A 26,872-nucleotide genomic window follows, 5' to 3' on the forward strand; every position below is an offset into this window, starting at 1 on the left:
TTCAGGGCTGAGTTTAGAGCGACTCGAGGAGCGCCAGCTACTTTTCTCCACTGTTCACGAGCTCCTCAGGACGCCTCCGAACTCTGCATCATTTCCACATGTGTATCATATCTCACTGTGATCTGACCGCGCTGTAAACAGTGGATTAGCCATGACTCTGTCCTGACGCTGTCTGTTTATCTCTGGCTCTGGAGCTGAATTCAGACACAGCCACGCTGGACCTCAGCCCCCACAGCGCCCCCCGCTGGTGACGTATCCTTTGTTTCCATCAAAACTGGAGGAAATGTGAGGGGCCACAGTCCATTTGGTGAAACAAAATCTGGTGGTTTCAATGTTATGGTCGATAGGAGTCCAGTCGAGTCTCAGCCACAGACGCCCTGCTCAGAAGTTAACGGAGAGTCTGATAAATTTAGTGCACTTATCTGGCCTCTGAGGGATTCTGGCAGTTATGTTCTGATTGGCTATCTACCTCCTCCTCCTCCTCATCATGCCAAAATAGCAGGCTTGTGATTGGTCCGTTTGTGTGTCACTCAACATCTTTCCTGCAGTAGCAGGCGGTTCTTGGAAGTGGCGAACGGTACCAGACTCCCTCAAGAGACTGTAGTACAGAAGTAGTGCACCTTGTTAGGTTTGGGGGCGGGGCCAAGGCTGCGGTTGCGAGGCGCCTTTAAGAAGGGGGCGTGACCAGGGTGTGATGACGCAGGAATAATAATGACAAGGATGCTTCAAAATTCCTGAGCGAGCGCAGGCAGCGTGTGGGGCGAGTTCAGCAACAGCGCAGTCCACACAGGAGAGAGAGAGAGAGAGAGAGAGAGAGAGAGAGAGAGAGAGAGAGAGCGCAAGTGATGGATGATTGAAGTAGAGAAAGAAAGACACAACAACACGTAAAGCAGAGAGAGAGAGAGAGAGAGAGAGAGTTGATATTGAGTGACCTGCTCTGACTGAATGAGCGAGAAACGGACGAGTTAAAGCGAGTTAACTTGTGGGAACGAGTTACCCAGGTGTCTTAGTGGACCGGGGGAACGAGTTACGTCCGTCCCCCGCGCGAATCAGGCTCCGTCTCTACGGGAACCCGAGCCGGAGGTCCACGGTACGCAAACATGCTGTGTCTCGTGCCCCTGTGCGTCTCCGCGTGGCTGCTCGCGCTCCCGCAAGGAGCTCGCGCGCAGAGCGAGACTGAGAGCGTGAGCGTGGACGTGCTCGTGCTGCTGCCGCACAACGACTCCTACATCTTCTCGAAGTCGCGCGTGGCCCCCGCGCTCGAGTACGCGCGGCGACGGCTATCCGACGGGCCGGCCAGCCGCGCGCGCTTCACCCTCCGTTACGAGAACTCCAACTGCGGCATGGACGCGCTGTTCGCGCTCGTGGACGTGGCGCCGGACGCGCGCCCGGACCTGGTGGTGGGTCCCGTGTGCGAGTATGCGGCGGCGTCGGTGGCGCGCGTGGCCTCGCACTGGAACATTCCCGTGGTGTCGGCGGGGGCGCTCGCGACCGGCTTCCTCCCCAAGGAGTCCGAGTACTCCCTGCTCACACGCATGGCACCCAGCTACCTGAAGATGGCCGAGACCTTCGACGCCATGTTCACGCGCTTCACCTGGGGGGACGCGCTCCTGCTGTTCCACGACGACAAGGAGGAGCGCAACTGCTACTTCACCATTGAGGGGGTCCACGTCCTGCTGGAAACTCAACACGACGTCGTCCCCTTCGCCATAGACCCCAGGGAACGGCTCACGCACCACGACGAGGTCTTCAAGGTGATGCAAGGCCACCAGGGTGAGTGCTGCATTCACTCGTCTTAGCCACGTGATTTAATAAGGGGCAGCCAGGGGGCACTGCAGGTAGCGTCTCTGTCACAGCTGCAGGGTCCTGGGTTCCAGCTTCTCCTGAGGTAGAGTGTGTGAGTGACTGAGTGAGTGTGTGAAACTGTCCACAGGGGTGAGTGTGTGAGTGACTGAGTGAGTGTGTGAAACCGTCCACAGGTGTGAGTGTGTGAAACTGTCCACAGGTGTGAGTGTGTGGCTGTCTGGGTGAGTGTGTGCATGAATGTGTTAGTGTGTGAGTAACTGGGTGAGTGTGTTAGTGACTGGGTGAGTGTGTGAAACTGTCCACAGGTGTGGGTGTGTGTGACTGGTTGAGTCTGTCACACTGTCCAGATGTGTGAGTGTGTGAGTGACAGAGTGAGTGTGTGAAACTGTCCACAGGTGTGAGTATGTGAAACTGTCCACAGGTGTGAGTGTGTGGCTGTCTGGGTGAGTGTGTGCATGAATGTGTTAGTGTGTGAGTAACTGGGTGAGTGTATGAGTGACTGGGTGAGTGTGTTACAATGTCCGCAGGTGTGAATATGTGTGTGACTGGGTGAGTGTGTGTGAGACTGGGTGAGTGTGTGACACTGTCCAGAGGTGTAAGTGACTGGGTGAGTGTGTGACACTGTCCAGAGGGGTGAGTGTATGAGTGACTGAGTGAGTGTGTGAGTGACTGGGTGAGTGTGTGACACTGTCCAGAGGTGTGAGTGTGTGGGTGACTGGGTGAGTGTGTGACACTGTCCAGAGGTGTGGGTGTGTGAGTGACTGGGTGAGTGCGTGACACTGTCCAGAGGTGTGAGTGTGTGAGTGACAGGGGGAGTGTGTGAGTGACTGGTTGAGTGTGTGACACTGTCCACAGGTGTGGGTGTGTGAGTGACTGGGTGAGTGTGTGAGTGACAGGGTGAGTGTGTGACACTGCCCAGAGGTGTGAGTGTGTGAGTGACTGGGTGAGTGTGTGACACTGTCCAGAGGTGTGAGTGTGTGAGTGACTGTGTGAGTGACTGGGTGAGTGTGTGACACAGTCCACAGGTGTGGGTGTGTGAGTGACTGGGTGAGTGTGTGAGTGACAGGGTGAGTGTGTGAGTGAGTGGTTGAGTGTGTGACACTGTCTAGAGGTGTGGGTGTGTGAGTGACTGGGTGAGTGTGTGACACTGTCCAGAGGTGTGAATGTGTGAGTGACTGGGTGAGTGTGTGAGTGACTGGTTGAGTGTCTGACACTGTCCAGAGGTGTGAGTGTGTGAGTGACTGGGTGAGTGTGTGACACTGTCCAGAGGTGTGAGTGTGTGAGTGACTGTGTGAGTGACTGGTTGAGTGTGTGACACAGTCCACAGGTGTGGGTGTGTGAGTGACTGGGTGAGTGTGTGAGTGACAGGGTGAGTGTGTCAGTGACTGGTTGAGTGTGTGACACTGTCCACAGGTGTGGGTGTGTGAGTGACTGGGTGAGTGTGTGACACTGTCCAGAGGTGTGAATGTGTGAGTGACTGGGTGAGTGTGTGAGTGACTGGTTGAGTGTGTGACACAGTCCACAGGTGTGGGTGTGTGAGTGACTGGGTGAGTGTGTGAGTGACAGGGTGAGTGTGTCAGTGACTGGTTGAGTGTGTGACACTGTCCAGAGGTGTGGGTGTGTGAGTGACTGGGTGAGTGTGTGACACTGTCCAGAGGTGTGAGTGTGTGAGGGACTGGGTGAGTGTGTGACACTGTCCAGAGGTGTGTGTGAGTGACTGGGTGAGTGTGTGACACTGTCCAGAGGTGTGAGTGTGTGAGTGACTGGGTGAGTGTGTGACACTGTCCAGAGGTGTGTGTGAGTGACTGGGTGAGTGTGTGACACTGTCCAGAGGTGTGAGTGTGTGAGTGACTGTGTGAGTGTGTGACACTGTCCAGAGGTGTGAGTGTGTGAGTGACTGGGTGAGTGTGTCATACCCTGTGTTCAAGTCTCTTTGAGATGAGTCAGTGTGGTGTCTCTGATCCAGAACTAATCCTCTAACATCAGCACCTGACCTCACTGTCGTTCTCATAGTTGAATGCCATCAAATCCTCACAGAAATGTTCCTCCAACACGTAGAATAAAGCCTTTCCACCAGAGCAGGTGCTGTTAACCACAGAAAAGTGGATGAATCTCCACTCAGGGCCCTCGATCACAGAAAAGGTGTTGGAGGAGCAGACGTCTGCAGACTTTTGTCCGGTCGGTGTGTTTGGGTTCCAGGCGCCGGGACTCGTGTTGTGAGACGGGGAAGAGGTCAGCAGAGTTGCACAAGAGCGCTGGTGGAAAAAATGATCAGAATCCTGAGCGGAGCGCTGGGCAGACGTCGGGAATGTGAGGTACCAGTTCAGGATTAAACACTCCCCCATGTCCTTCCACACGGAGCTAAACAAGGCCCGGTGTTCGCCGCTCAGCCTCAGCCTTCGCTCTCTAGACCCCTGACCCTCTCATGCTGTGGAATGTGCAAATTATTCTGTGTATCTAGAGCCCACAAAAACACACACTGTGAAACAAGTGTGTCTCTGTGATCTGCGTAAGTCAGAAAACACGGGATAAAACAAGCAAAACTGATTCTGCTCCTCTGCTCTCGTCAAGTGCAGAGACTTTAGAATCGCCCTGCCCCCTCATCTGAGTCTGTCCAATCACAGCGCTGGACCTGCGGTTATGTGAGGTCACAAAGACGAGGTTAAACTCAGCAAAACAGACACGACGAGTGCTCAGAAATACTCCACAGGTCTGTCCCAACACCTAGTGAGCCGTCTAAGCAGGCACTGACTCCATAAGCAGCTGTTTAAGTCGGCAGCAGACGTCTGTCCTCATGAGGCAGATTACTGAGACGCCCGCCCACTGCACATGACCGGTGTTTACTTCCCTCAGCTGCTAGCATCGCATCTGCATTTGCGCTATGGATTCTCCTCTTCCCGTTTTATTCTGATTGTAATTACTTTTGCTCTGGGAGAAGAGCACAATACACTGGAGTTGTGGTTGCGCTTCATCATGGGATTGCCTTCGTGGCGGAGGAAGGGTTCGACACTGCGTTAAATTTCAGTCCGATTAAGGCACCTCACTAGGCATTTTTAAGGTGTCTGAGATTTGGGACACCCTATGTGTTGGGAGTGTGCACACTGCGACCTGAAATGCTCTCTGTGTAGACAGCTCACTAGGTTTTGGGACAGACCCTTAATGTGTTGTCACAGTTGGTTTGTTCTGGTCTGAATCTGTTTAGTGGTTCGTAGTCTTGGAGTGTTTTCCCCTTGGTTTGGTTTGTTTTCAAACAGAATGATCCAAACACCAAAACAGTTCACCGCCAATGATGTGAGAGTTCTCACCGCGATTGGTTAGAGCTGACAGGGGCGGGAGCAGTAAACACAGGAGAGTAAACACAGGAGGAAGGTCTTGTGTTCTGGACTAGTGCAGGTTTCTCTTTTGTCCAGTTATCGGCTGAACTTTATTCGGCTCTGATGGGTCTGATACACAGTGCGCCCCCTGGCTATGGGAGCGTTCAGCTCAGACCCGCGGCATTCACCTGATAGTTGGGTCGATTGAGGTTGGATCTCGTTCTCAGTGGAATCAAACCACTCCTGAGTTCGTTTGTGACTGGACCGACACCACCTCTTGTCGAGGGTCTGCATTTGAGTGCGATTACGTCTTTCAAACCTGCCCAAACAAACCGCAGTTTAAATGCTTCTTTATGGACAGAAACATGGTTCTTCTAGGGCATCGCTCAAAAAACCTTTTGTTCCACCCTTTTTCTTAAAGTGAGCACTGAGTAAAAACAGAGAAAATGAGAACAGAGAAGAAAGAGAACCGAGCAAAAAAAGCTAACTGCTGTGCGCTCAGGGTCGGGGTGAACAGTGAGCGGCTCATTATCATTTAAAGGAACAGGTGCTGAAAGCGGGCGTTCTGAACAGGGCTGTTTACACAGGGGGAGAACACTGCTGTGGGGTTTGATCCTTGTGGTGTTTTGACCAAGTGTTGACTTGTGGAAAAGGGGCAGAATATGTGACCTATTAGTGGCTGTGTAGTTAATGAGCAGTGAGTCTTGTGGTTAACAATTGAACATCAATTCGAGGGTCCAGAGAGTTAGGAAACTCCTGTTATTCTCTTGCTATGACTTCCACTTGTGCCCAGTCGTTCTTTTAAAAGGAAGGGTGTTAATCAGGAGTTTGTTCCCCCTTTGGGGCAGTTACAGCTCCTACTGTTCTGGGAAGACATCTGTGATTCGATGGCATTCAGCCGTGAGTAAGTTCGCAAAGTCATGTGCTGATGATGGAGGATTAGCTCTGGATCACAATCACCACTCCACCTCATCCCAGAGGAACTGGGTGGAGCTCCATCACTCCAGAGAATACAGTATCACTGCCCTTCAGCCCAGATCTGAGCATCTGATAGCACCCGGTGCTGGGTATTGATCTTGGAGAGCTTAGACTCATGTTCAGTTGCTCCTCTTGGTCCTAAAGCAGCACCACTAAACAAGGAACGGAATGTTGTTTGTTTTTTCTGTGGTAGGTGTAAGTTAGCAAAAGCAAATATGTAAACGAGTGAAATACCAACAGAACTCCAGCTATTCCAGCTATTCCCATCTGCCCCAAAGGCACTGCTTTGTTCCCCACCGCCATCCTCCACCCTTCTCTCAATGCTGTGAAGCATTTGGTCTTTGTTAACATATACAATAAGTTCCAATAACCACTGGGTGTTGTGTGTAGGTGCTGTTCATGAGGCATCTGCACATGCTTAGGAATCCAGACATGTTAGAAATACCAAGAATTACGCATTGGCCTCTGGAGTGGGCTGTGACCGCTTCTGGTCTCTGACAGAGAGGCCCACAGCTGTTACATAGCTGTCATTTCATCAGGAATCAGGTGTTTTTACAGGGCATTGAAAATGGACATATTGTCCCCTTTTTCCACAGTGGAACAGTTCTGTTTCTTAATGAAACGTCTGTGACCTGCTTTGGTCCAAACCCCAGCGCAGTGTTCTCCCCCTGTGTAAACAGTCCTGTTCAGAACGCCCGCTTTCAGCACCTGTTCCTTTAAATGATAATGAGCCGCTCGCTGTTCACCCCGACCCCGAGTGCACAGCAGTGAGGAGCGAGGAGCAGAAGCTCTGGTTTTTAGCCGTTTTCACTCTGTTCTCTTTCTTCTCCGTTCTTGTTTTCTCCATTTTTACTCAGTGCTCTTATTTCTTTGTGCTCTCACATAAACGAGGGTCCAGCGCTGTGATTGGACAAACTCAGACGAGGGGGCAGGGCTATTCTAAAGTCTCTGCACTTGACGTCAGAAGTGGAGCAGAATCAGTGGCTTGTTTTAAACAGTGTTTTCTGACTCAGGCAGAGATTAGTCACATTAGTCAATTAGTTTGTACGTGCAGTAACAGTTTTTTATTTTTTGTCTCATTTAAGGGATGAATAAATGTAATTTGTTATTGAATATTTAGAGTATTAAATGGAGTAGTTTAACTATGAAAATGGAGTCACAGATAAAAGCTGAGGGCCCTGTTCTATAGCAGTAACCCTGATGTTACACTTACACAACACTGAAATGGACAAGTCCCTGTGTTAAAGTGTACTCAGTATTTTGATGGATGTATTACACTTATGTCAGAGACTTAATAATAGAATAGAAGCCCTCCCACTCATAACTCCCATCACACACTGTTCACAGAGAGCCCACTGCCCACTCAGACAGGGTGATCTCCCATAATGCACCTCTCCTACTACAGCAGCACAGGGCGAGAGCAGTCAGCAACACAACATTCAGCACCATCTCTGCAGTTAGAATCATGAGAAAGGCATCGTCCCTCACACACACACACACACACACACACACACACACGCAAACACACACACACACACACACACACACACACACGCAAACACACACACACACACACACACACACACACACACACGCAAACACACACACACACACACACACACACGCACACACACACACACACACACACACACACACGCAAACACACACACACACACACACGCAAACACACACACACACACACACACACACACACGCAAACACACACACACACACACACACACACACAAACACACACACATCCCTGTGGACAGTTTCACACACTCACCAAGTCACAATCACACATTCAATTTTAAATCTCCATCTTTGTCTCTTAACTCACTGTCCGTTCTCTCAGCTCCACTCACTGTACAGAATCACTTCAGTTCTACCCTTTCCCCCCTGTTCTTCAGTGCTGCAGTGACACTGACGTGGTGGTGGTGTGTTAGTGTGTGTTGTGCTGGTGTAGAGTGGATCAGACACAGCAGTGCTGCTGGAGTTTTTAAACCCTCAGTGTCACTGCTGGACTGAGAGCTGTGCACCAAGCCGACAACGTCCACTGATGAAGGACTAGAGAACGACCAACTGCAGCGCCGTTCAAATCATACCTTCTCTGTAGGGGTCCTGACCTGGGTAGATACATAGAGGTGGCTTTAATATTATGGCTGATCTGATCTGTTTGTCTTCACCCAGTCGTCAGGAACTGATTAAGAGTCAGTAATTCAGTTATTTACCTGCGTCCATCCGGGGCAGGGTCTGGTTCTGTGCCTGTGTCTCTTCCTCTCCTCCCTCCTCCTCCTCCTCCTCATTCACCATTAGTGCTGTGACTTACAGAGGATGAGTGAATGAGTGCATGAACAAACGACACAGCACTCATCGTCTTTCATGTACTTTCTTGTGGTCAGGCACTGAATGGACTCTTAAAATGAGTGAAATCTGCTACTTCAGGATGCACCCGTTGTGGACAACGACATTCACATCTGAATAAATACAGATGTCAACGCCAAGCAGGCACATCTGCTTACTATGAAAAAAATATACCAATATTGACATAATGAGGTTTTTTCAAGTGCGTCTTCTAAAGGATGCTCTGGATCGTTGGCTAGAGAAGTGTAATTGTGATTTATATACAGTGCTGGAAATAACTGCGATACATGATGTTATTGTCATTTTAAGACCACTGATATAATGATTATATAACAGCATAGTGATGCAGTTTCACTCCTTTAAAGAGCAGTGAACTTTTAGCAATAACATCCATTCATCCATTATCTGTAACCGCTTATCCAATTCAGGGTCACAGTGGGTCCAGAGCCTACCTGGAATCATTGGGCGCAAGGCGGGAACACACCCTGGAGGGAGCGCTAGTCCTTCACAGGGCAACACACACTCACACATTCACTCACACACTCACATCTACGGACACTTTTGAGTCGCCAATCCACCTACCAACGTGTGTGGAGCGCGGGAGGAAACCGGAGCACCCGGAGGAAACCCACACAGACACAGGGAGAACACACCACACTCCTCACAGACAGTCACCCGGAGGAAACCCACGCAGACACAGGGAGAACACACCACACTCCTCACAGACAGTCACCCGGAGGAAACCCAAGCAGACACAGAGAGAACACACCACACTCCTCACAGACAGTCACCCGGAGGAAACCCACGCAGACATAGAGAGAACACACCACACTCCTCACAGACAGTCACCCGGAGTGGGAATCGAACCCACAACCTCTAGGTTTCTGAAGCTGTGTGACATTGTTATTAATAATATTCAGACATTGGAATTTAAATATAGAAAATGTTTAAATATCTGTCTGTGTCCAATGGAGAACATGTATCTGTGTTTGTGGATGTTTAGTTTACTACACAGCAAATTCACCAGTGTTAAATCAACCCTGTTAGTGTTAAATTAACACTATTAGCACAGGGGAAGTGACTGTGTACATCTTCTGAACACAGCAGCTGTCCTTCACACTCTGTCAAAATTTCTTGAAGAATGGACCAATAGAAATGCTCCAAAATGACTCTGAATAACATCTTTTTACATTCATTTCCATTGACAGTTTTCTCCTGGAAAATTACTCTTTTGGAGATACATGGTTTGATTTGGACAGTGATCGTAAATAAAGCCACTTTTTCAAATAAACCCACACATGTCTCCAGAACCGAGCCCGGAGAAAACCCTAGAACAGGACAGAACATGCTCATGATGTTTATAATTATGTAAAAAACACTGAGGTCAGACACAAATTACTGAGGAAATTGCCATATATTGTATGATAAGTTTATGATGTAAGTGTGGTGACAGGGTCAGGGAAGCCCCCGGTGTTGGGCCGTGGAGTATGAACCGGTTCCTTCAGGATGAGACCCGTGCTGTGGTTGCTGGATGCAATCATCTCCTCGCAGCAGTGTTCCTAGTGTATCTAAAGTAAATACTTCACAGAAGAGAAAGGACTGTGGGCTACTGGGATTAACTGGCCTTTAATACCCAGGTCAGAGCGAACAAGGAAGCGGGGTCTCGGGCCCCTGGCCTTGCAGCGTGTATCTGAAGGATATGAGAGGGTCAGTGCAGTGCAGTCAGTGTCCAGTTACTGATTAATGACTGCCCTTCTTTCCCGTTGAGCGCCGCTCCACTGTAGTTTCTCACCGAGAGATTGACATCAGTGTGAAGTGGGTGAGCAAGGCCATTGATTGTGGACCTCGCTCCTAGTTAAGAGCGTATGTATGGAATGTTTAACTCTTCATCTTAATCACAAGCCCGAGCAGATCGACGTGCACCTCCCTCTCGGCCCGAGACAAGGTGAAAGGGGATGTCGTCGCTGGGCCGGGCTCCAGCTCCTGTGACGTCGGATTTGATTCAGAAAGCGCTGAAGTGATGGGGTTATCGCCATCGCAGTGTGTTTTTTAACCTTCACCTTGAGTGTAATCAATTCAAATATGACATTATTTATAGATTTATTATTTATTAATTACAGATAATACTTCAGCTAACCCTAAATACATATATAATGAGTAAACATTACAAATATAAATATAATATATATATAATAACATACATAAAGCACTATACAGAAATAATAAAAAAAATATAAATATAAATACAACCACATTCATTCATTTATTCATCACACCCTGAAAGGGGCGCTTGTCCTTCACAGGGAGACACACACTCAGACAGAATGTGTACAGAAATGAATAAATCTGCGTGGGTTTCCTCCGGGTCACTGTCTGTGAGGATTGTGGTGTGTTCTCCCTGTGTCTGTGTGGGTTTCCTCCGGGTGACTGTCTGTGAGAAATGTGGTGTGTTCTCCCTGTGTCTGCGTGGGTTTCCTCCGGGTGAATGTCTGTGAGGAGTGTGGTGTGTTCTCTCTGTGTCTGCGTGGGTTTCCTCCGGGTGACTGTCTGTGAGGAGTGTGGTGTGTTCTCTCTGTGTCTGCGTGGGTTTCCTCTGGGTGACTGTCTGTGAGGACTGTGGTGTGTTCTCCCTGTGTCTGCGTGGGTTTCCTCCGGGTGACTGTCTGTGAGGACTGTGGTGTATTCTCCCTGTGTCTGCGTGGGTTTCCTCCGGGTGACTGTCTGTGAGGAGTGTGGTGTGTTCTCCCTGTGTCTGCGTGGGTTTCCTCCGGGTGAATGTCTGTGAGGATTGTGGTGTGTTCTCCCTGTGTCTGCGTGGGTTTCCTCCGGGTGACTGTCTGTGAGGAGTGTGGTGTGTTCTCTCTGTGTCTGCGTGGGTTTCCTCCGGGTGACTGTCTGTGAGGACTGTGGTGTGTTCTCCCTGTGTCTGCGTGGGTTTCCTCCGGGTGACTGTCTGTGAGGACTGTGGTGTGTTCTCCCTGTGTCTGCGTGTGTTTCCTCCGGGTGACTGTCTGTGAGGAGTGTGGTGTGTTCTCCCTGTGTCTGCGTGGGTTTCCTCCAGGTCACTGTCTGTGAGGATTGTGGTGTGTTCTCCCTGTGTCTGTGTGGGTTTCCTCCGGGTGACTGTCTGTGAGGACTGTGGTGTGTTCTCCCTGTGTCTGCGTGGGTTTCCTCCGGGTGACTGTCTGTGAGGAGTGTGATGTGTTCTCCCTGTGTCTGCGTGGGTTTCCTCCGGGTGACTGTCTGTGAGGATTGTGGTGTGTTCTCCCTGTGTCTGCGTGAGTTTCCTCCGGGTGACCCTCTGTGAGGAGTGTGGTGTGTTCTCCCTGTGTCTGCGTGGGTTTCCTCCGGGTCACTGTATGTGAGGATTGTGGTGTGTTCTCCCTGTGTCTGTGTGGGTTTCCTCCAGGTGACTGTCTGTGAGGACTGTGGTGTGTTCTCCCTGTGTCTGCGTGGGTTTCCTCCGGGTGACTGTCTGTGAGGAATGTGGTTGTGTTCTCCCTGTGTCTGCGTGGGTTTCCTCCGGGTGACTGTCTGTGAGGATTGTGGTGTGTTCTCCCTGTGTCTGTGTGGGTTTCCTCCGGGTGACTGTCTGTGAGGAGTGTGGTGTGTTCTCTCTGTGTCTGCGTGGGTTTCCTCCGGGTGCTCCGGTTTCCTCCCACGCTCCAAAAACACACGTTGGTAGGTGGATTTGAGAAGTGTCAGTGAGTGAGTGTGTGAATGTGTGAGTGTGTGTCGCCCTGTGAAGGACAGGCACACCCTCTAGGCTGTGTTCCCTCCTTGTGATTTCGGTTAGGCTCATACAATGAATGAATGAATAATTAATATATTTACAATTTAAAATAAGCAGATGATTGCAGATGTTGAAAGATTTCTGTGAAGATTTGATTGCATCAGTGAGAGTCAAATCATCAGTGAGAGCATGTGCTGATGTTGGATGATTAGCTCTAGACCACAGGCCCCACTCCATCTGTTCCCAAAGGCATTGGATGGTGCTTGATTACTCCAGAGAACAGTGTTCTGTGGCCTGGGGGTCCGGTGTTGAACGTGGAGACCCTAGTGTAGCTTCTTGGTTCATTTTAAAACCAGTTGGAGATGCTCACTTTATACACGAGGTGTGATCTCTGTGTGGAGAAGACGCAGGACGTTTGAGGACAGGGGACGTGGAGTCTGGTGGCTCTGAAAATCCGTTCAGCTGATCTTAATCAATCTTCCGTGCAAACTGAATCCCAGCCTTGTTCAGAGAAACCTGCAGAATTTTGCTCTGGATCTAGTCTCCAGCTCTGGTTCAGACTCACCTGACCCAGTTAATCAAGGCCATAAGGAGCGTCTGAAGATTAGATCCAGGTGTTAGAGCATAACAGAGCACATCTGGCCACCACTGCTCAAAGATTCTTTAAATCCAGCCACATAACTACTGTCTGACTGCTGCGAGTTCAGCAGGTTATTGATTATATGAGTGTGACATGCACTCACCCAGTCACACTCACTCACCCAGTCACACGCACTCACCCAGTCACAAACACTCACCCAGTCACACTCACTCACCCAGTCACACGCACTCACCCAGTCACACGCACTCACCCAGTCACAAACACTCACCCAGTCACACACGCACTCACCCAGTCACACACACAAACCCAGTCACACGCACTCACCCAGTCACACACACTCACCCAGTCACACTCACTCACCCAGTCACACGCACTCACCCAGTCACACTCACTCACCCAGTCACACTCACTCACCCAGTGGCACACACTCACCCAGTCACACACACTCATCCAGTCACTCAAACACTTACCCAGTCACACACACTCACCCAGTCACACGCACTCACCCAGTCACACACACTCACCCAGTCACACGCACTCACCCAGTCACACACACTCACCCAGTCACTCACACACTCACCCAGTCACACACACTCACCATAACAACAACCTGAAATATCTTGAAACTACTTTATATACCATAGCAATGGCCTTGCAACACTGTAGCAACCACATAGCAACAACCTGGAATACCATAACAAACACCCGGTGTAAATAGACATTATTATCAAAATGTTTCTGAAAATATTTCAGCTTTTCAGACACTGTGAGTTTCCTCTCCTGAGATTAAACAGCCTGTCCCTGTCTACTCCACACTGCTGCCTTTCTGCGTCAGGGCCTTGCTGTGAACACATGAACTGGGGGTCTCTAACCGTACACTGGGAGTCTGTACAGTGATATTACCTGCATGCATTCACAACACTACACTTTTAAAATCAGCCACTCCCCCACTCCCTCCCCACCAGACAAACTGTGGCACCCCTGCTGTAAGTGTGCCATGTGTTGCCCCTCGCATTCCTCAGCTCATTTGTAACTAGCGTCAGTGGGAAAATCCAGATTTCTGAAATATTGCTGGCTGGGGCTGCACCCCATGGACTGGTCAGAGAGTGGACACAGGGCCGCAGTGTTACAGCACACGCCGTAATTAAAGCTGCCATAGAGTAGGAGGACTGAGGTGAAGTGTGTCCCACTCAGCTGAGGATATTTCAGGCTCTACGCTACACTGACAGAGTTGTAGGGAATGTTCCAGCGCTCTGAATCTTCCTATTTATGGGACACCTCCAGGATTTTCTAAAAAAAACTTCAGTGTTTGCACGCTTGTTTGTTTGTTTATTTGTTTATTTTTCGCTCCATGGGAAAATATTTCGCACACCGTACACAGTGTCTGGTGGTAGCTCGGCCAAAAAATGAAGCTATTCTTCAGCTTTCACATGACATAATTTCTTAACACTTAAATTGTAGGTTTATGTCAGGGACCAGGTTTTGATAATTGAATGAGAATATACACAGTCCTCTCATAATAATATAACCACCTCCTTGTTTCTAAACTCACCGTCCATTCTCTCAGCTCCACTGACCACACAGGAGCACTTTGTAGTTCTACAGTTACAGACTGTAGTCCGTCTGTTGCTCTGCATACTTTATTACCCCCCTTCCCCCCTGTTCCTCAGTGCTCAGGACCCCCACAGAGCAGGTGTTATGTGGTGGTGGATCATTCTCAGCGCTGCAGTGACACTGACGTGGTGGTGGTGTGTTAGTGTGTGTTGTGCTGGTGTAGAGTGGATTAGACACAGCAGTGCTGCTGGAGTTTTTAACCCCTCAGTGTCTGGACTGAGAACAGTCCACCGACCAAAAACATCCAGCCGACAGCGTCCTGTGTCACTGATGAAGGACTAGAGGACGAGCGACACACACTGTGCAGCGACAGATGAGCTACTGTCTCAGACTCTACATCTACAAGGTGGACCAACGAGGGAGGAGTGTCTCACAGAGTGGACAGAGAGTGGACACAGGGTTTAAAGACTCCAGCAGCATACAATACATATATTGTAGGATAAGTCAATAATGTAAGTAGCGTTTTACTGTATTACAGTCTGCTATGTTGGCACTGTCCTAAATAACGGTCACTGTGTGTGATGGTGAGGTCAATAATCGGCTCAGAGAGATCCTCAGACTGAAAGAACAGCCTCCAACATCTCATCACTCCATCACTGCTCCTTTGGGCAGATTTTCTGACATCACTTCCCTGACAGTGAATATTGTGCTCGAGTTGTCTGTGGACACATGAGGTCTACTTCCACGCTGATGATGATTGTTTTTTTTAACGTGTCTCAAAAAGTAACCTTTAACATTTGTGATAGATTCATGGCCTGTAAAACCTTTTATGAGAGCGCTTTATTGTCCCAGCATTTCTGTCGTAAACATAATGAGAAAAGCCCGTCCGAACACATTTTCCTCATCAGAGAGCTGTAAAACCAGGGGAGTGCACATGTCCAGCGCTGCCAGGCAGAGCTCTGTGATACAGGCCTGCGTCTGGTGTCTGTTAACCCAGTCGCCATGGCAGCAGCCTCCAAAACCCATGGACCTCTGCTTTTAAAAACTGGTTTTTAAGTTTATAAAAATATTTAATGTTTATTTGAGTTTAAAAGCTCTAAAAATCACTGTCAGCTGTGGGGGAGCAGTAGCACCAGGGAGCAGCTAGACCCCTGTTAGCATGGGTTTGGATGTCCCTGCAGTGGAAGAGAGCTGGTGTGTGAAACAGTCCACAGGTGTGAGTGTGTGAGTGACTGTGTGAGTGTGTGTATCTGTCTACAGGTGTGAGTGTCTGAGTGACTGGGTGAGTGTGTGAGTGACTGGGTGAGTGACTGGGTGAAACTGTCCACAGGTGTGAGTGTGTGAGTGGCTGTGTGAGTGTATGTATCTGTCTACAGGTGTGAGTGTGTGAGTGACTGGGTGCGTGTGTGGAACTGTCCACAGGTGTGGGTGTGTGTGTGACTGGGTGAGTGTGTGAGTGACTGGGTGAGTGTGTGAAACTGTCCACAGGTGTGAGTGTGTGAGTGACTGAGTGAGTGTGTGTAACTGTCCACAGGTGTGTGTGTGTGTGTGACTGGGTGAGTGTGTGAAACTGTCCACAGGTGTGGGTGTGTGAGTGACTGGGTGAGTGTGTGAAACTTTCCACAGGTGTGTGTGTGTGAGTGACTGGGTGAGTGTGTGAAACTGTCCACAGGTGTGTGTGTGTGTGAGTGACTGGGTGAGTGTGTGAAACTGTCCACAGGTGTGAGTGTGTGAGTGACTGGGTGAGTGTGTGAAAATGTCCACAGGTGTGAGTGTGTGAGTGACTGGGTGAGTGTGTGAAACTGTCCACAGGTGTGAATGACTGGGTGAGTGTGTGAAACTGTCCACAGGTGTGTGTGTGTGAGTGACTGGGTGAGTGTGTGAAACTGTCCACAGTTGTGTGTGTGTGAGTGACTGGGTGAGTGTGTGAAACTGTCCACAGGTGTGAGTATGTGAGTGACTGGGTGAGTGTGTGAAAATGTCCACAAGTGTGAGTGTGTGAGTGACTGGGTGAGTGTGTGAAACTGTCCACAGGTGTGAGTGACTGGGTGAGTGTGTGAAACTGTCCACAGGTGTGAGTGTGTGAGTGACTGGGTGAGTGTGTGAAACTGTCCACAGGTGTGAGTGTGTAAGTGACTGGGTGAGTGTGTGAAACTGTCCACAGGTGTGAGTGTGTGTGTGACTGGGTGAGTGTGTGAAACTGTCCACAAGTGTGAGTGTGTGAGTGACTGGGTGAGTGTGTGAAACTGTCCACAGCTGTGAGTGTGTGAGTGACTGGGTGAGTGTGTGAAACTGTCCACAGGTGTGTGTGTGTGTGTGAGTGACTGGGTGAGTGTGAGAAACTGTCCACAGGTGTGTGTGTGTGTGACTGGGTGAGTGTGTGAAACTGTCCACAAGTGTGAGTGTGTGAGTGACTGGGTGAGTGTGTGAGTGACTGGCTGAGTGTGTGAAACTGTCCACTGGTGTGAGTGTGTGAGTGACTGGGTGAGTGTGTGTAACTGTCCACAGGTGTGGGTGTGTGTGTGACTGGGTGAGTGTGTGAAACTGTCCACAGGTGTGAGTGTGTAAGTGACTGGGTGAGTGTGTGAAACTGTCCACAGGTGTGAGTGTGTGAGTGACTGGGTGAGTGTGTGAAACTGTCCACAGGTGTGTGTGTGTGTGTGAGTGACTGGGTGAGTGTGTGAAACTGTCCACAGGTGTGAGTGTGTGAGTGACTGGGTGAGTGTGTGAAACTGTCCACAGGTGTGTGTTTGTGTGTGAGTGACTGGGTGAGTGTGTGAAACTGTCCACAGGTGTGAGTGTGTGAGTGACTGGGTGAGTGTGTGAAATTGCACAGGTGTGAGTGTGTGAGGGACTGGGTGAGTGTGTGAAACTGTGCACAGGTGTGAGTGACTGGGTGAGTGTGTGACACTGTCCACAGGTGTGAGTGACTGGGTGAGTGAGTGAAACTGTCCACAGGTGTGAGTGACAGGGTGAGTGTGTGAAACTGTCCACAGGTGTGTGTGTTTGAGTGACAGGTTGAGTGTGTGAAACTGTCCACAGGTGTGAGTGTGTGAGTGAGTGTTTGAGTGTGTGGAACTCTCCACATTTGTGAGTGTGTGAGTGACTGTGTGTATGTGTGTGAGTGTGTTAGGACTGGGTGAGTGTGTGAAACTCTCCACAGGTGTGAGTGTGTGAGTGGGTGGTTACAGAAGACAAATGAAGGAATGAAGGGATGAAAGGGTTATCTCCTGTGTCTCAACACTCACCCAGTTTGTGTTTCTTTTTCTTCACAGTGGTGATCATGTGCCTCCAAGCAGATACTGTGAGAGAAGTCATGCTCATGGCTCATAGTCAAAGATTAACCACCAGCGACAGACTCTTCTTCAACATCGAGCTCTTCAACTCCACGTCCTACGGTAACACTCACAAACTCATATCTCCACTTTGGTTCAGCGTTCTGATAACTAGGTGTGTAACGATGCACTCGACACACACTTCGATTCTTCGGTGGTAGAGTGTAGTGGCCAACACTGCTACTGTACATACAACAGATGGGTTCTGCACCAGTAGGTGGTACTTTACCTTGGGCAGGACTTCTTACACAGCATTAACCCACACCTGTAAAGGTGATTTTCCACACCATGGTGCCTACTGTACTTAGATATACACAGTTTTTTATATTTTGGTCCTGGTTCTGGAAGCGGGTTCTTGTTTAGTGGCTATTCTCTCGTGGTTCAGAGCGAGTCGAGTAGGGATTAAACCGTGGCGTGTAAACCTTGCAGAGCGCTGATTGCTCCTTGGATCGGTGGCCGACGAAAGAATCCAGCGAGAGCTGGACGCTGCAACAAGGAAGGAACAAACTCTACTGATCTGTCTGAACTGATGACGGAGCTGTGTTCAGTCCCAAACAACAACAACACGCCAATACACCATGAGTAAAAACTGCTTAACGTTACCACTGCCGTTGTTGTGGTTTCCAGTGTTACCGACTACATTTCGGGTGGTGGGGAACTGTGGTAGGGGAAAAATGAACCACGGACCAAACAGAGAGTAGAGGCTGGTAGTGTACGTACCACGCAGTGGAAACACGTCATAACAAGAATTATAGTTTTAAGGTGCTCTGGATAAGAGAGTCCATTTCCCATGCTGCATTGTGATACCTCTACATTGTCACAGTTTTGTATTGTGGTTTTTACAATGCCTGATCACACCCCTAATGATTACTGACTTTATCAACACAGTCAAGATGTTCTCTGCTCAATAGAGATTGCATTCAAAGGCTGCAGGCTCCAAAACACTAGGCTCAGCAGAGCAGCAGCTCTAGATGTTCCACTGTAGTAAAGAAGAGATCCTGAACCCACTATTATTCTAGACATTATCTCGCTCTGGGGTTGAGGCAGTCGATAGGATTCAAAACATCGTCTGTGTGTATTTCACCTCTGTTTCAGCTCACGGTCATTTATAATTCTCATACAGTATTTGTGCTCAGCTCCCAACCGTTTATTACCAGAAATATTGTCAAATAATTTCATTTGGCACCGTGACCCTGAACTTAATTAAGTTTAAAAGAAGATGATGATGATGATGATGATTTTATCTCTTCGAAACTGGCATCAACAAACCTGCACATGAGCCAGAATTAGCAGGAAAAGGCTAATATATTCTAATTTCATATTAAGAAAGTTGGGACAGGGGTCTAAGCACAACTGACCTGGTGTTGTTGGATGATCTCTGCTCTGTGTACTAGCACGGGTGGTTATCAGCTGATGTGACAGATCTGGGCAATGTGCCTTCTCCTCCAGAGCATTACTTTGCTCTGTTGCGTTAGTGTTTGTATGAAAAGAAGCTGTGGGTTTCCCTCGTGTCCCAGAGGAAGCATGTGTTTACCCCGCCCTCTTGAGGCAGCTGGCACTGTGTGTGACTGAGGGGGCGACTCAGTAATGAGGGGAACCAGTGAACTCAGGAGGTCTTTTGGTAGGACTTCTGTGCGAATTAATCCCCCTCGGCCGAGATAAGTGTGGACAAAGGAGGAGAGAATTAAGAGGAGTGTTCAAGTTTGTTTGTCACAGTGGAAGTTGTGGGAATATACCGTACTGACTGAAGGGGACGAGACTGGGTGTGGTCCATCTCCCAAAATTTCATTATGCCATAACTGCACTTGTGGAGAAAGTTTGGTGAAAAGTTAATATATAGAAAAAATGTAACAGTAAATTTAAAAAAGAGGAGTTGGGATAGAGTAGTGGCTAATATTGCTGCCCTACGTGTGGTAGACTAGGGTTTGATTCCCAACTGAGGCAAGAGCACCATGCCACACTAGTAAAAGTCCTTGGGCAAGACTCCTAACACACCTATACTTTGGCACTTGCCTCCATCTGTAACTTGATTAGCCTACAGTACACACATTGAAAATGCACATCAACCAACAAAGAAACAAACCTGCAATGTACTCAGTGCTGTTTTACCTGCTGTGATTGGTTCATGCAAATTCAAAGTGTTATTTCCCAGGGGATGGATCCTGGAGGAGAGGAGATAAACTGGATGATTACGCCAAGGAAGCATACTCTTACCTGCACACCGTGACCCTGCTGAGGTCCACAAAGCCGGAGTTTGAAAAGTTCACGATAGAGATGAAGAAATCCCAGCAGAAGGCAAGTGGTGACGTCTGTGAAGACTGCAGTGATGTACGTAAGTCTTGGACATGTAACGGTGTAGTGCTGCTGTTGAATAGCGAGCCCAAATAGCTGTGAACGGCCCGAATGTGGCACATTGCTGTCTGGGAACGGTCAGCTACATTTTGTTTACAATTTGTTCTAAATTCTGGAGCATTGTTGTTTAAAAATGGTACGAGAAAAAGCGTTTCAGACAAAAAAATTCAATTTCCTTTAAAGTGTTGAGAGATGAGTGGGTTGTGAGTTAAATCGAGCCGTTAAGAACTTTACTATTGATTATTGCAATATAATGCAGTACATTAACATACACGACAATACACAAGTCTCATGTCATTGTTAAGTATATGTTAATGATGTGGTTTTATTTGACAATGGTAACAGAATAAGAGAATATGAATATTCTTTATTGTTATTTTGTAATTGTGTCATTGTAAATTTTTTTAAAGGTTACATACCTCTTCTCCACAGTGGAACACATTTCTGGGTCTTAATGAAATGTCTGTGACCTGTTTTGGTCAAAATTCCACATGGATTAAACCCCACATGCACATACTCCCTCTGTCTGAACAGCACTGTTCAGCCGCTCGCTGTTCACCCCGACCCCGAGCGCACAGCAGTGAGGAGCGAGGAGCAGAAGCTCTGGTTTTTAGCCGTTTTCACTCTGTTCTCTTTCTTCTCCGTTTTTACTCAGTGCTCTTATTTCTCCGCGCTCGTTGTGTCTGTTTTGCTGAGTTTAACCTCGTCTTTGTGCTCTCACATAAACACGGGTCCAGCGCTGTGATTGGACAGACTCAGACGAGGGGGCGGGGCCATTCTAAAGTCTCTGTTCTTGATGTTGTTTTCTGACTATTGCAGCTCACAGAAAACAAACAAGGGGGTCTTCTTTCACAGTGTGTGGGTTGGTGGACTCCAGATCCGCACATTAATGTGAAAATGCATTGAAAGTATTTTTTTTAGAACTTGTGTCATTTAGTAATCATTTGGGGACAAAGGACATTAATGAATTTAGATTTTAAAGATCTGCTGTGCTTTCATTTATCCTTTCATCTTTACTCAAAAACTTCTGTTTAGTTTTTTGCTGCTTGATCGGTACATACAGTGATTTCCCTAGAGGTCCTGAATCTTTAAATTTGCACTTATTACACTTGGGGATTTGGGGACTTTGACCCATCCTGGCTCTTAAAGGACTAGGCCTTTAGTGGATGCTGCTTTTATACTCAAACATGATTACATCACCTGCAACTTTTCACAGTGTTTCTAATCCTCGGTCCCAACAGAGACAGGTCTGCATTTGCATATTGTTGCTGTCCAAAGATAAACAGGTGTCTCCCATTAGTTTAGTACATCATTTGAACACAGCAGCTGTCTATCACACTGTGTGAAAATTTCATGGAGAATGAACCAATAGAAATGCTCCAAAATGTTTTTACTTCCATTAAAAATTCATTCTCAGATGTTTCTTACTCCTGTAAAGTTACTATTTTGGACTTACACCTTTTTCTTCGGACACTGTTGAGAGACTGAAACCAACTGAAGATTACAGCTGTGAACTAGACCGTCCTTTCTAACAATTCTCCCTCCACCTCTCCTTCACTTCCCCTCAGACTTTTCCCCGTGTGTAAGTGGCTTGTGGCAGAGCCTCGGATTCAGTGTGAGAGCTGGCTCGTGAGAGAAAGGCTGAATGAGGAACCTGGACTCAGTAAAGTGTCGGTATGAGGCTCTCAGTCTCTCAGGGACTGGACTGCAGAGCTGAGCTCTTTTGTCTGTGGCTCGTCAGCGCTCTCTGAAAAGCTGTCAGTGGTTTGTCAGCGGGGGCGGTGGGAGCTGTCATGTCCAAACACACAGACGTTGATAAATGGACTCTGCAAGGTTAATAGGCTCAGCGGGTTCCTGCCATTTTCCACCAGCTCAGTTGCCCCCTCAACACAGGCCAGAGAAGGCAGGAGGTGGTCTCCAGTCAGGGATACTTTGCTGAGGTTAGTGTCCTTAAGAACCACAGTCAGAATCTGAGGGCATTCTGCGAGATTCTGACGTTGTAGTTCCAGTCGTTCTGGATCATAAACATAACAAAAATTCCTTGTTCTGTGCTCGTGCACATTAATGTGAGGATCTGGAGTCCACCAACCCACACACTGTGAAACAAGACTCCAGTCAGTTTTCTGTGTACTGCAGAAAACCTAGAATAAAACGTTCTGATTCTGCTCCACGTCTGAGGTCAAGTGCAGAGACTTGAGAACGGAGAAGAAAGAGAACTGAGCAAAAACGGCTAGAAACCAGAGCTTCTGCTCCTCGCTCCTCACTGCTGTGCGCTCGGGTCGTCTCACGATCATTTAAAGGAACGAGGCTGAACGAGGCCATTCTGAACAGGGCTGTTTAGACACTGCTGTGGGGTTGATCTTTATGGTATTTTCACCAGAGCAGGTCACAGATGTTTCGTTAAGAACCAGAACTGTGTTGCGCTGTGGGAAAATATGGGAGAAAATGTCTCCTCTTAATTCACTAATTTTTCACTAATTTCACTAATTATGAGGAGTGCTGCAAACGTTTGGACACAGTGTAAATTCGATCAGTGGCTGGTCCTATTGCAGCGTCTGATGGGTTTTGCTGAGTTTGGCGTTGTGCGGATGCATACCAAATGAGTGAGTGGCTGAAGAACGCTGGCTTTATTCATTAAGGAGGTGATACATTTTTTGGGATGGGCTTACAGTGGCTCATGTTCTTCTGGCTCTGGAGTGTGTTTTCAGGGCTTCATGTGCACTGCCAGGGAATGAAAACCTGGCCATTTGCACAGTACTCATCACATACGTAAACGTTGCAGGAGAAATGACGCTCTAATGCAGCTGAATGCTCCATTTTCTTCAGGGAAAACGGATTTTTTCCACATGCTGCTTTTTTCACTTGTTTTGAAGGTCTTCGTTTAGGATCAACATTCACTTTAGAATTTAAGGAGGATATTCCCTGCTTTTCCAAGGGTGAAGAAAATGAAACGTCTGTGACCTGCTATGGTCAAAACACCAAAAGGATCCAATTTCTCTGCACTCATTGTGTCTGTTTTGCTGCGTTTTACCTCATCTTTGCGCTCACACATGAACAAGGGGGCGGGGCCATTCTAAAGTCTGTAGCTGCGTTCTAAATCCTGGGCTAAGGCTGAACTCGACTGCATTTCTCAGCCGCTACGTCATAGAAGGCTGCTTCAATGTGAAGGGTCCTTCGCGTATGGCCTATAAATGCAGCCTACGTTCTAAGCGATTTCGAGGAGGCAACAGACGTATCCTTCATGGCCCACAATTCTCTGAGCAAGTATGGTGCGTTGGACAAAATAAACAATTCCTGGGTTCTGGGTTTTTTTTAGAAGTTTCAAGTGTAGAGTTTGTTTTCCCTGTAAGGTGTAAACATATTTGTCTCTGTACCATTTAATCAATAAGTTAATTACAGTAACATAGAGAGCCATTATTTCATTTAGTAGTATTTTATAATTAATTCCAGCTGAAATCTGAATGCTGACATTTGAGTATTTAAGGTTGAAGAATGAGTTTTAACAACATTAAATAATATTAAAACAGTAATATCTTGCAGAATAAAATTAATAAACAAATACAATCTATTTTAACCTACAGTCGTTAGCTCTTTGAGGCAGATCAGATCTTTCCAGTGATGTCCTTAGCCTCCATAGACCGTACCATTTGTGTGACCTAGGCTACTAACAAGGAGTATACATAGGACCGGCCTACTGAGGACACGTCCTACCTCGGCTGCAGCCTAGGCTTTGGAACTCAGCTTATGTACTCTATGTAAAATGTTGCAATAAGATTATTTCCTTTACCTTCCCCTTTATCTTTTTTAACAGCACTTCGCAGAACTCCCCCTACATTTATTTCATTACCAGCTCTTAAGTACCAAATATTTCAATTTCTTTTATTTGAAAAAAAACAAACAAACAAACAACACCCAGATGGCGCGTGGGCGTGAACAACCTCTGGCCGAGCCGCAGCAGTACTGGCCCAATGCTGGTGCTACATACCACATATGATCAAAAACAGGCCCACGTCTAATACACTCACTTGACCACATCACAAAACAGAGTAGACCCACTTCTCACCAAATGTGGTTCGAGAAGTGACCTCTGGCACCATGTGGCAGTAGTTTGGTGTTTATTTGGTTGGTGTATTGTAGTAGGTAACACAGTATGTGCCTGTCCCTCAGCCTAATGCTCCAGAACACTGCCTCTGAGACAGGAATAGAACTGTAATGCTGTAAATGTATGTGTTCAAAAAAGTTGTAGTGTTTTTGTGTAAAATATAATTGTAATTCAGAATTCAATCGTTCTCACACTATTTTGTTATTTTGTGGTAACTTTTGCATAGAATTAAGAACGACAATTTTCAATTTATAAATAAAAACCCTCTAAAAATGAGGGTTTAAGACGCTACATTCACAATCACTAACATCGAAATCGTCAGCTTTAAATCAGATAAAAAACAGAAATTACACATATTTTTGGATACAGTATTATCCCAAGAAAACGGAACAAATCAATCCGCATGCTCCAAAAATCCCAAAATCAACAGTGTCCATAGGTGTGAGTGTGTGAGTGAATGTGTCAGTCAGTAATGCCCTATGAAGGACTGGCGCCCCCTCCAGGGTGTGTCCCTGCCTTACACCCAGTGATTCCAAGTAGGCTCCGGACCCACTGCGACCCGGAATGGATTAGCGATTACAGACTGAATATGACTATGAATAAACGAATGAATGTTACACAAAAACACTTAAAAATGTATTTAATGCATTCAATAATACTCTTTAGTATAAAACCAGAACCCGAGTTTAGTGTGTCCACTCTCGGCCTGGGGCTTGTTTCTGTTCACCACAGGAGAGTCACTGCAGCAGGTTTCAGAAACACCTTCGATGTTTAGTCTCACAATTTACAAGTTGGTCTTGACTTCTGCTTCTTACAACTCATCCCCAAGTCGCGTTTGTATAAGAACCCGTCCTTTACTCAGTGCTGGTTCTTCTCTGCAGCTCCACATCCTTTCAGACCCAGTGTTCAGTTGCCTTTTCCACAGCCTGTGTATTTTTCAAAGCTTTAGTGAGAGCTGTTGTTTTCCTCAGGGGTGAGAGCTGGAGGAGCTGTGTATCTGAGGAGGACAAGTTTGGTGTCTAATAATTTGCATTCAGTAAATTCAGTGCCTGGCTTTGTTTTTCGTGCAGAAAGCGACAGGTCTGTGAAGGTCAGTGGTGTCGTCTCACTGGACGTTGGTCACACACTGAGAGACTGAGAGCTCAGGGCTGAGAGATGGAGATAAGGAACAAAGACTCTCACGTTCTGGCTCCAACAAAGCCCTGTGCCCACGCACCATCATAAAAAGACTTACACACACACACACTGATATACACACACTCAAACATAGTTACACAAGCAGAGACACATACATGTACATACACACATTCACACACACACACAACATTCCCTGCAGTCAATCCCTACTACACCCAACATCCTCAGAATGATTATTCCTCATCAGCACAAGGGGAGTGTCAGTTTTCTGACCCCCAGGAGGTGGATGTGTTGGGTTACTACACCCTCTCTGAACAACTCCACCCCCTGCTCCACCACCGCACATCCGTACTCCCCCCAGTCTGTTTTCTGTGAGCTGCCCAAGTCAGAAATCATGGGATAAAACGAGCCTTTCTGATTCTGTCAAGTGCAGAGACTTAAGAATTGCCCCGCCCCCTTATCTGAGTCTATCCAGTCACAGCGCTGGATGAGGTTAAACGCAGCAGAACAGATAAAACGAGCGCGGAGAAATAAGAGCACTGAGTAAAAACGGAGAAGAAAGAGAACAGAGTGAAAACGGCTAAAAAACAGAGCTTCTGCTCCTCGCTCCTCACTGCTGGGTCGGGGTGAACAGCAAGCGGCTCATTATCATTTAAAGGAACAGGTGCTGAAAGCAGGGCTGTTTACACAGGGGGAGAACACTGCTGTGGGGCAGGTCACAGATGTTTTATTGAGACCCAGAACTGTGTTCCACTGTGGAAACTGGGGAGAATATTTCTTGATATTCTTGAAAAGAATTCACTGGTCAGAGGTCCAGTCTGTCTTATACCTCGTGGTGGTCATTCACGGTGGTCCCTGCAGACAGCAGATAAACATAATTCCACCCAAGATTGCTTCTTTCCTCCGAGCCGTGGTCCAGCTCTTATCTCGTTGGAGATGTGCAGACAACTTTTTCTTGTTTGTTCTGGACCATTAAGCCGAGCTGAAGCCCCCTGGGGCCTGAACTGGCTTTGACACGTTGGCGAGAAAGAGACAAACAAAGGAAGTTACACACCCAGCGTTATTACGGACTGTCCATTCCACCTCATTCATCTGCAGCTGATAAACAGAGCAGGATATCACAGCGTCCGGGACAATCGCTGTCACACAAGGTCGACCCTCTCTGTACAACACATTCTCATCCCTCCTCAAGGACGGGCCTCTCTTTGTAGCTGGCCAAGTAAACACACTGGAACATGGGGCCATTGCCCATTGAGCCAATAGCAAGAGGACTATGTTTTTAACCCTCTGGGGTCTGAGGACTTGTTCTGGAGAGCAGCAGATCTTCTTAAACTCTCCTTTAAAGGCTCTTGATCTCCATCTGTAAATCGTCTAAACCCACACTCACAAAGACTTTTGGACACAGTATTGTCCCATCACAGATCCATCACAGTCTTCTGCAGCTTTTTCCTGATGAAGCTCAGAACGAATGCAGCCAAAAAAATCTTCACTCGCTGCTTTTTCAGGTTTCTGTTGAATAATATGAACGTTTTAAATTTTAAATATACACAACATTTACCATAAAATTATAAAAGAGCGAGCAGCAGGTAGTGTCTC

The 26,872-nt window shown here is 47.6% G+C and overlaps 1 protein-coding gene across 2 annotated transcripts in view; it reads left to right on the forward strand.

Moving 5' to 3' along the window:
* The first annotated feature begins 770 nt into the window (after positions 1-770).
* Positions 771-26,872, forward strand: part of LOC136679615 (atrial natriuretic peptide receptor 3-like) — a 40,285-nt gene continuing 14,183 nt past the window's right edge. For both annotated transcript variants that reach the window (XM_066658247.1, XM_066658248.1), the window contains exons 1-3: positions 771-1,773; positions 17,626-17,748; positions 19,838-20,013. In XM_066658247.1, the coding sequence (XP_066514344.1) occupies positions 1,101-1,773; positions 17,626-17,748; positions 19,838-20,013 (972 nt within the window). In that variant the 5' untranslated portion in view covers positions 771-1,100. The remainder of the gene's footprint in view (positions 1,774-17,625; positions 17,749-19,837; positions 20,014-26,872) is intronic.

The sequence above is a fragment of the Hoplias malabaricus genome, chromosome Y (genome assembly GCF_029633855.1).
Source record: "Hoplias malabaricus isolate fHopMal1 chromosome Y, fHopMal1.hap1, whole genome shotgun sequence".
NCBI classification, from domain to species: Eukaryota; Metazoa; Chordata; class Actinopteri; order Characiformes; family Erythrinidae; genus Hoplias; species Hoplias malabaricus.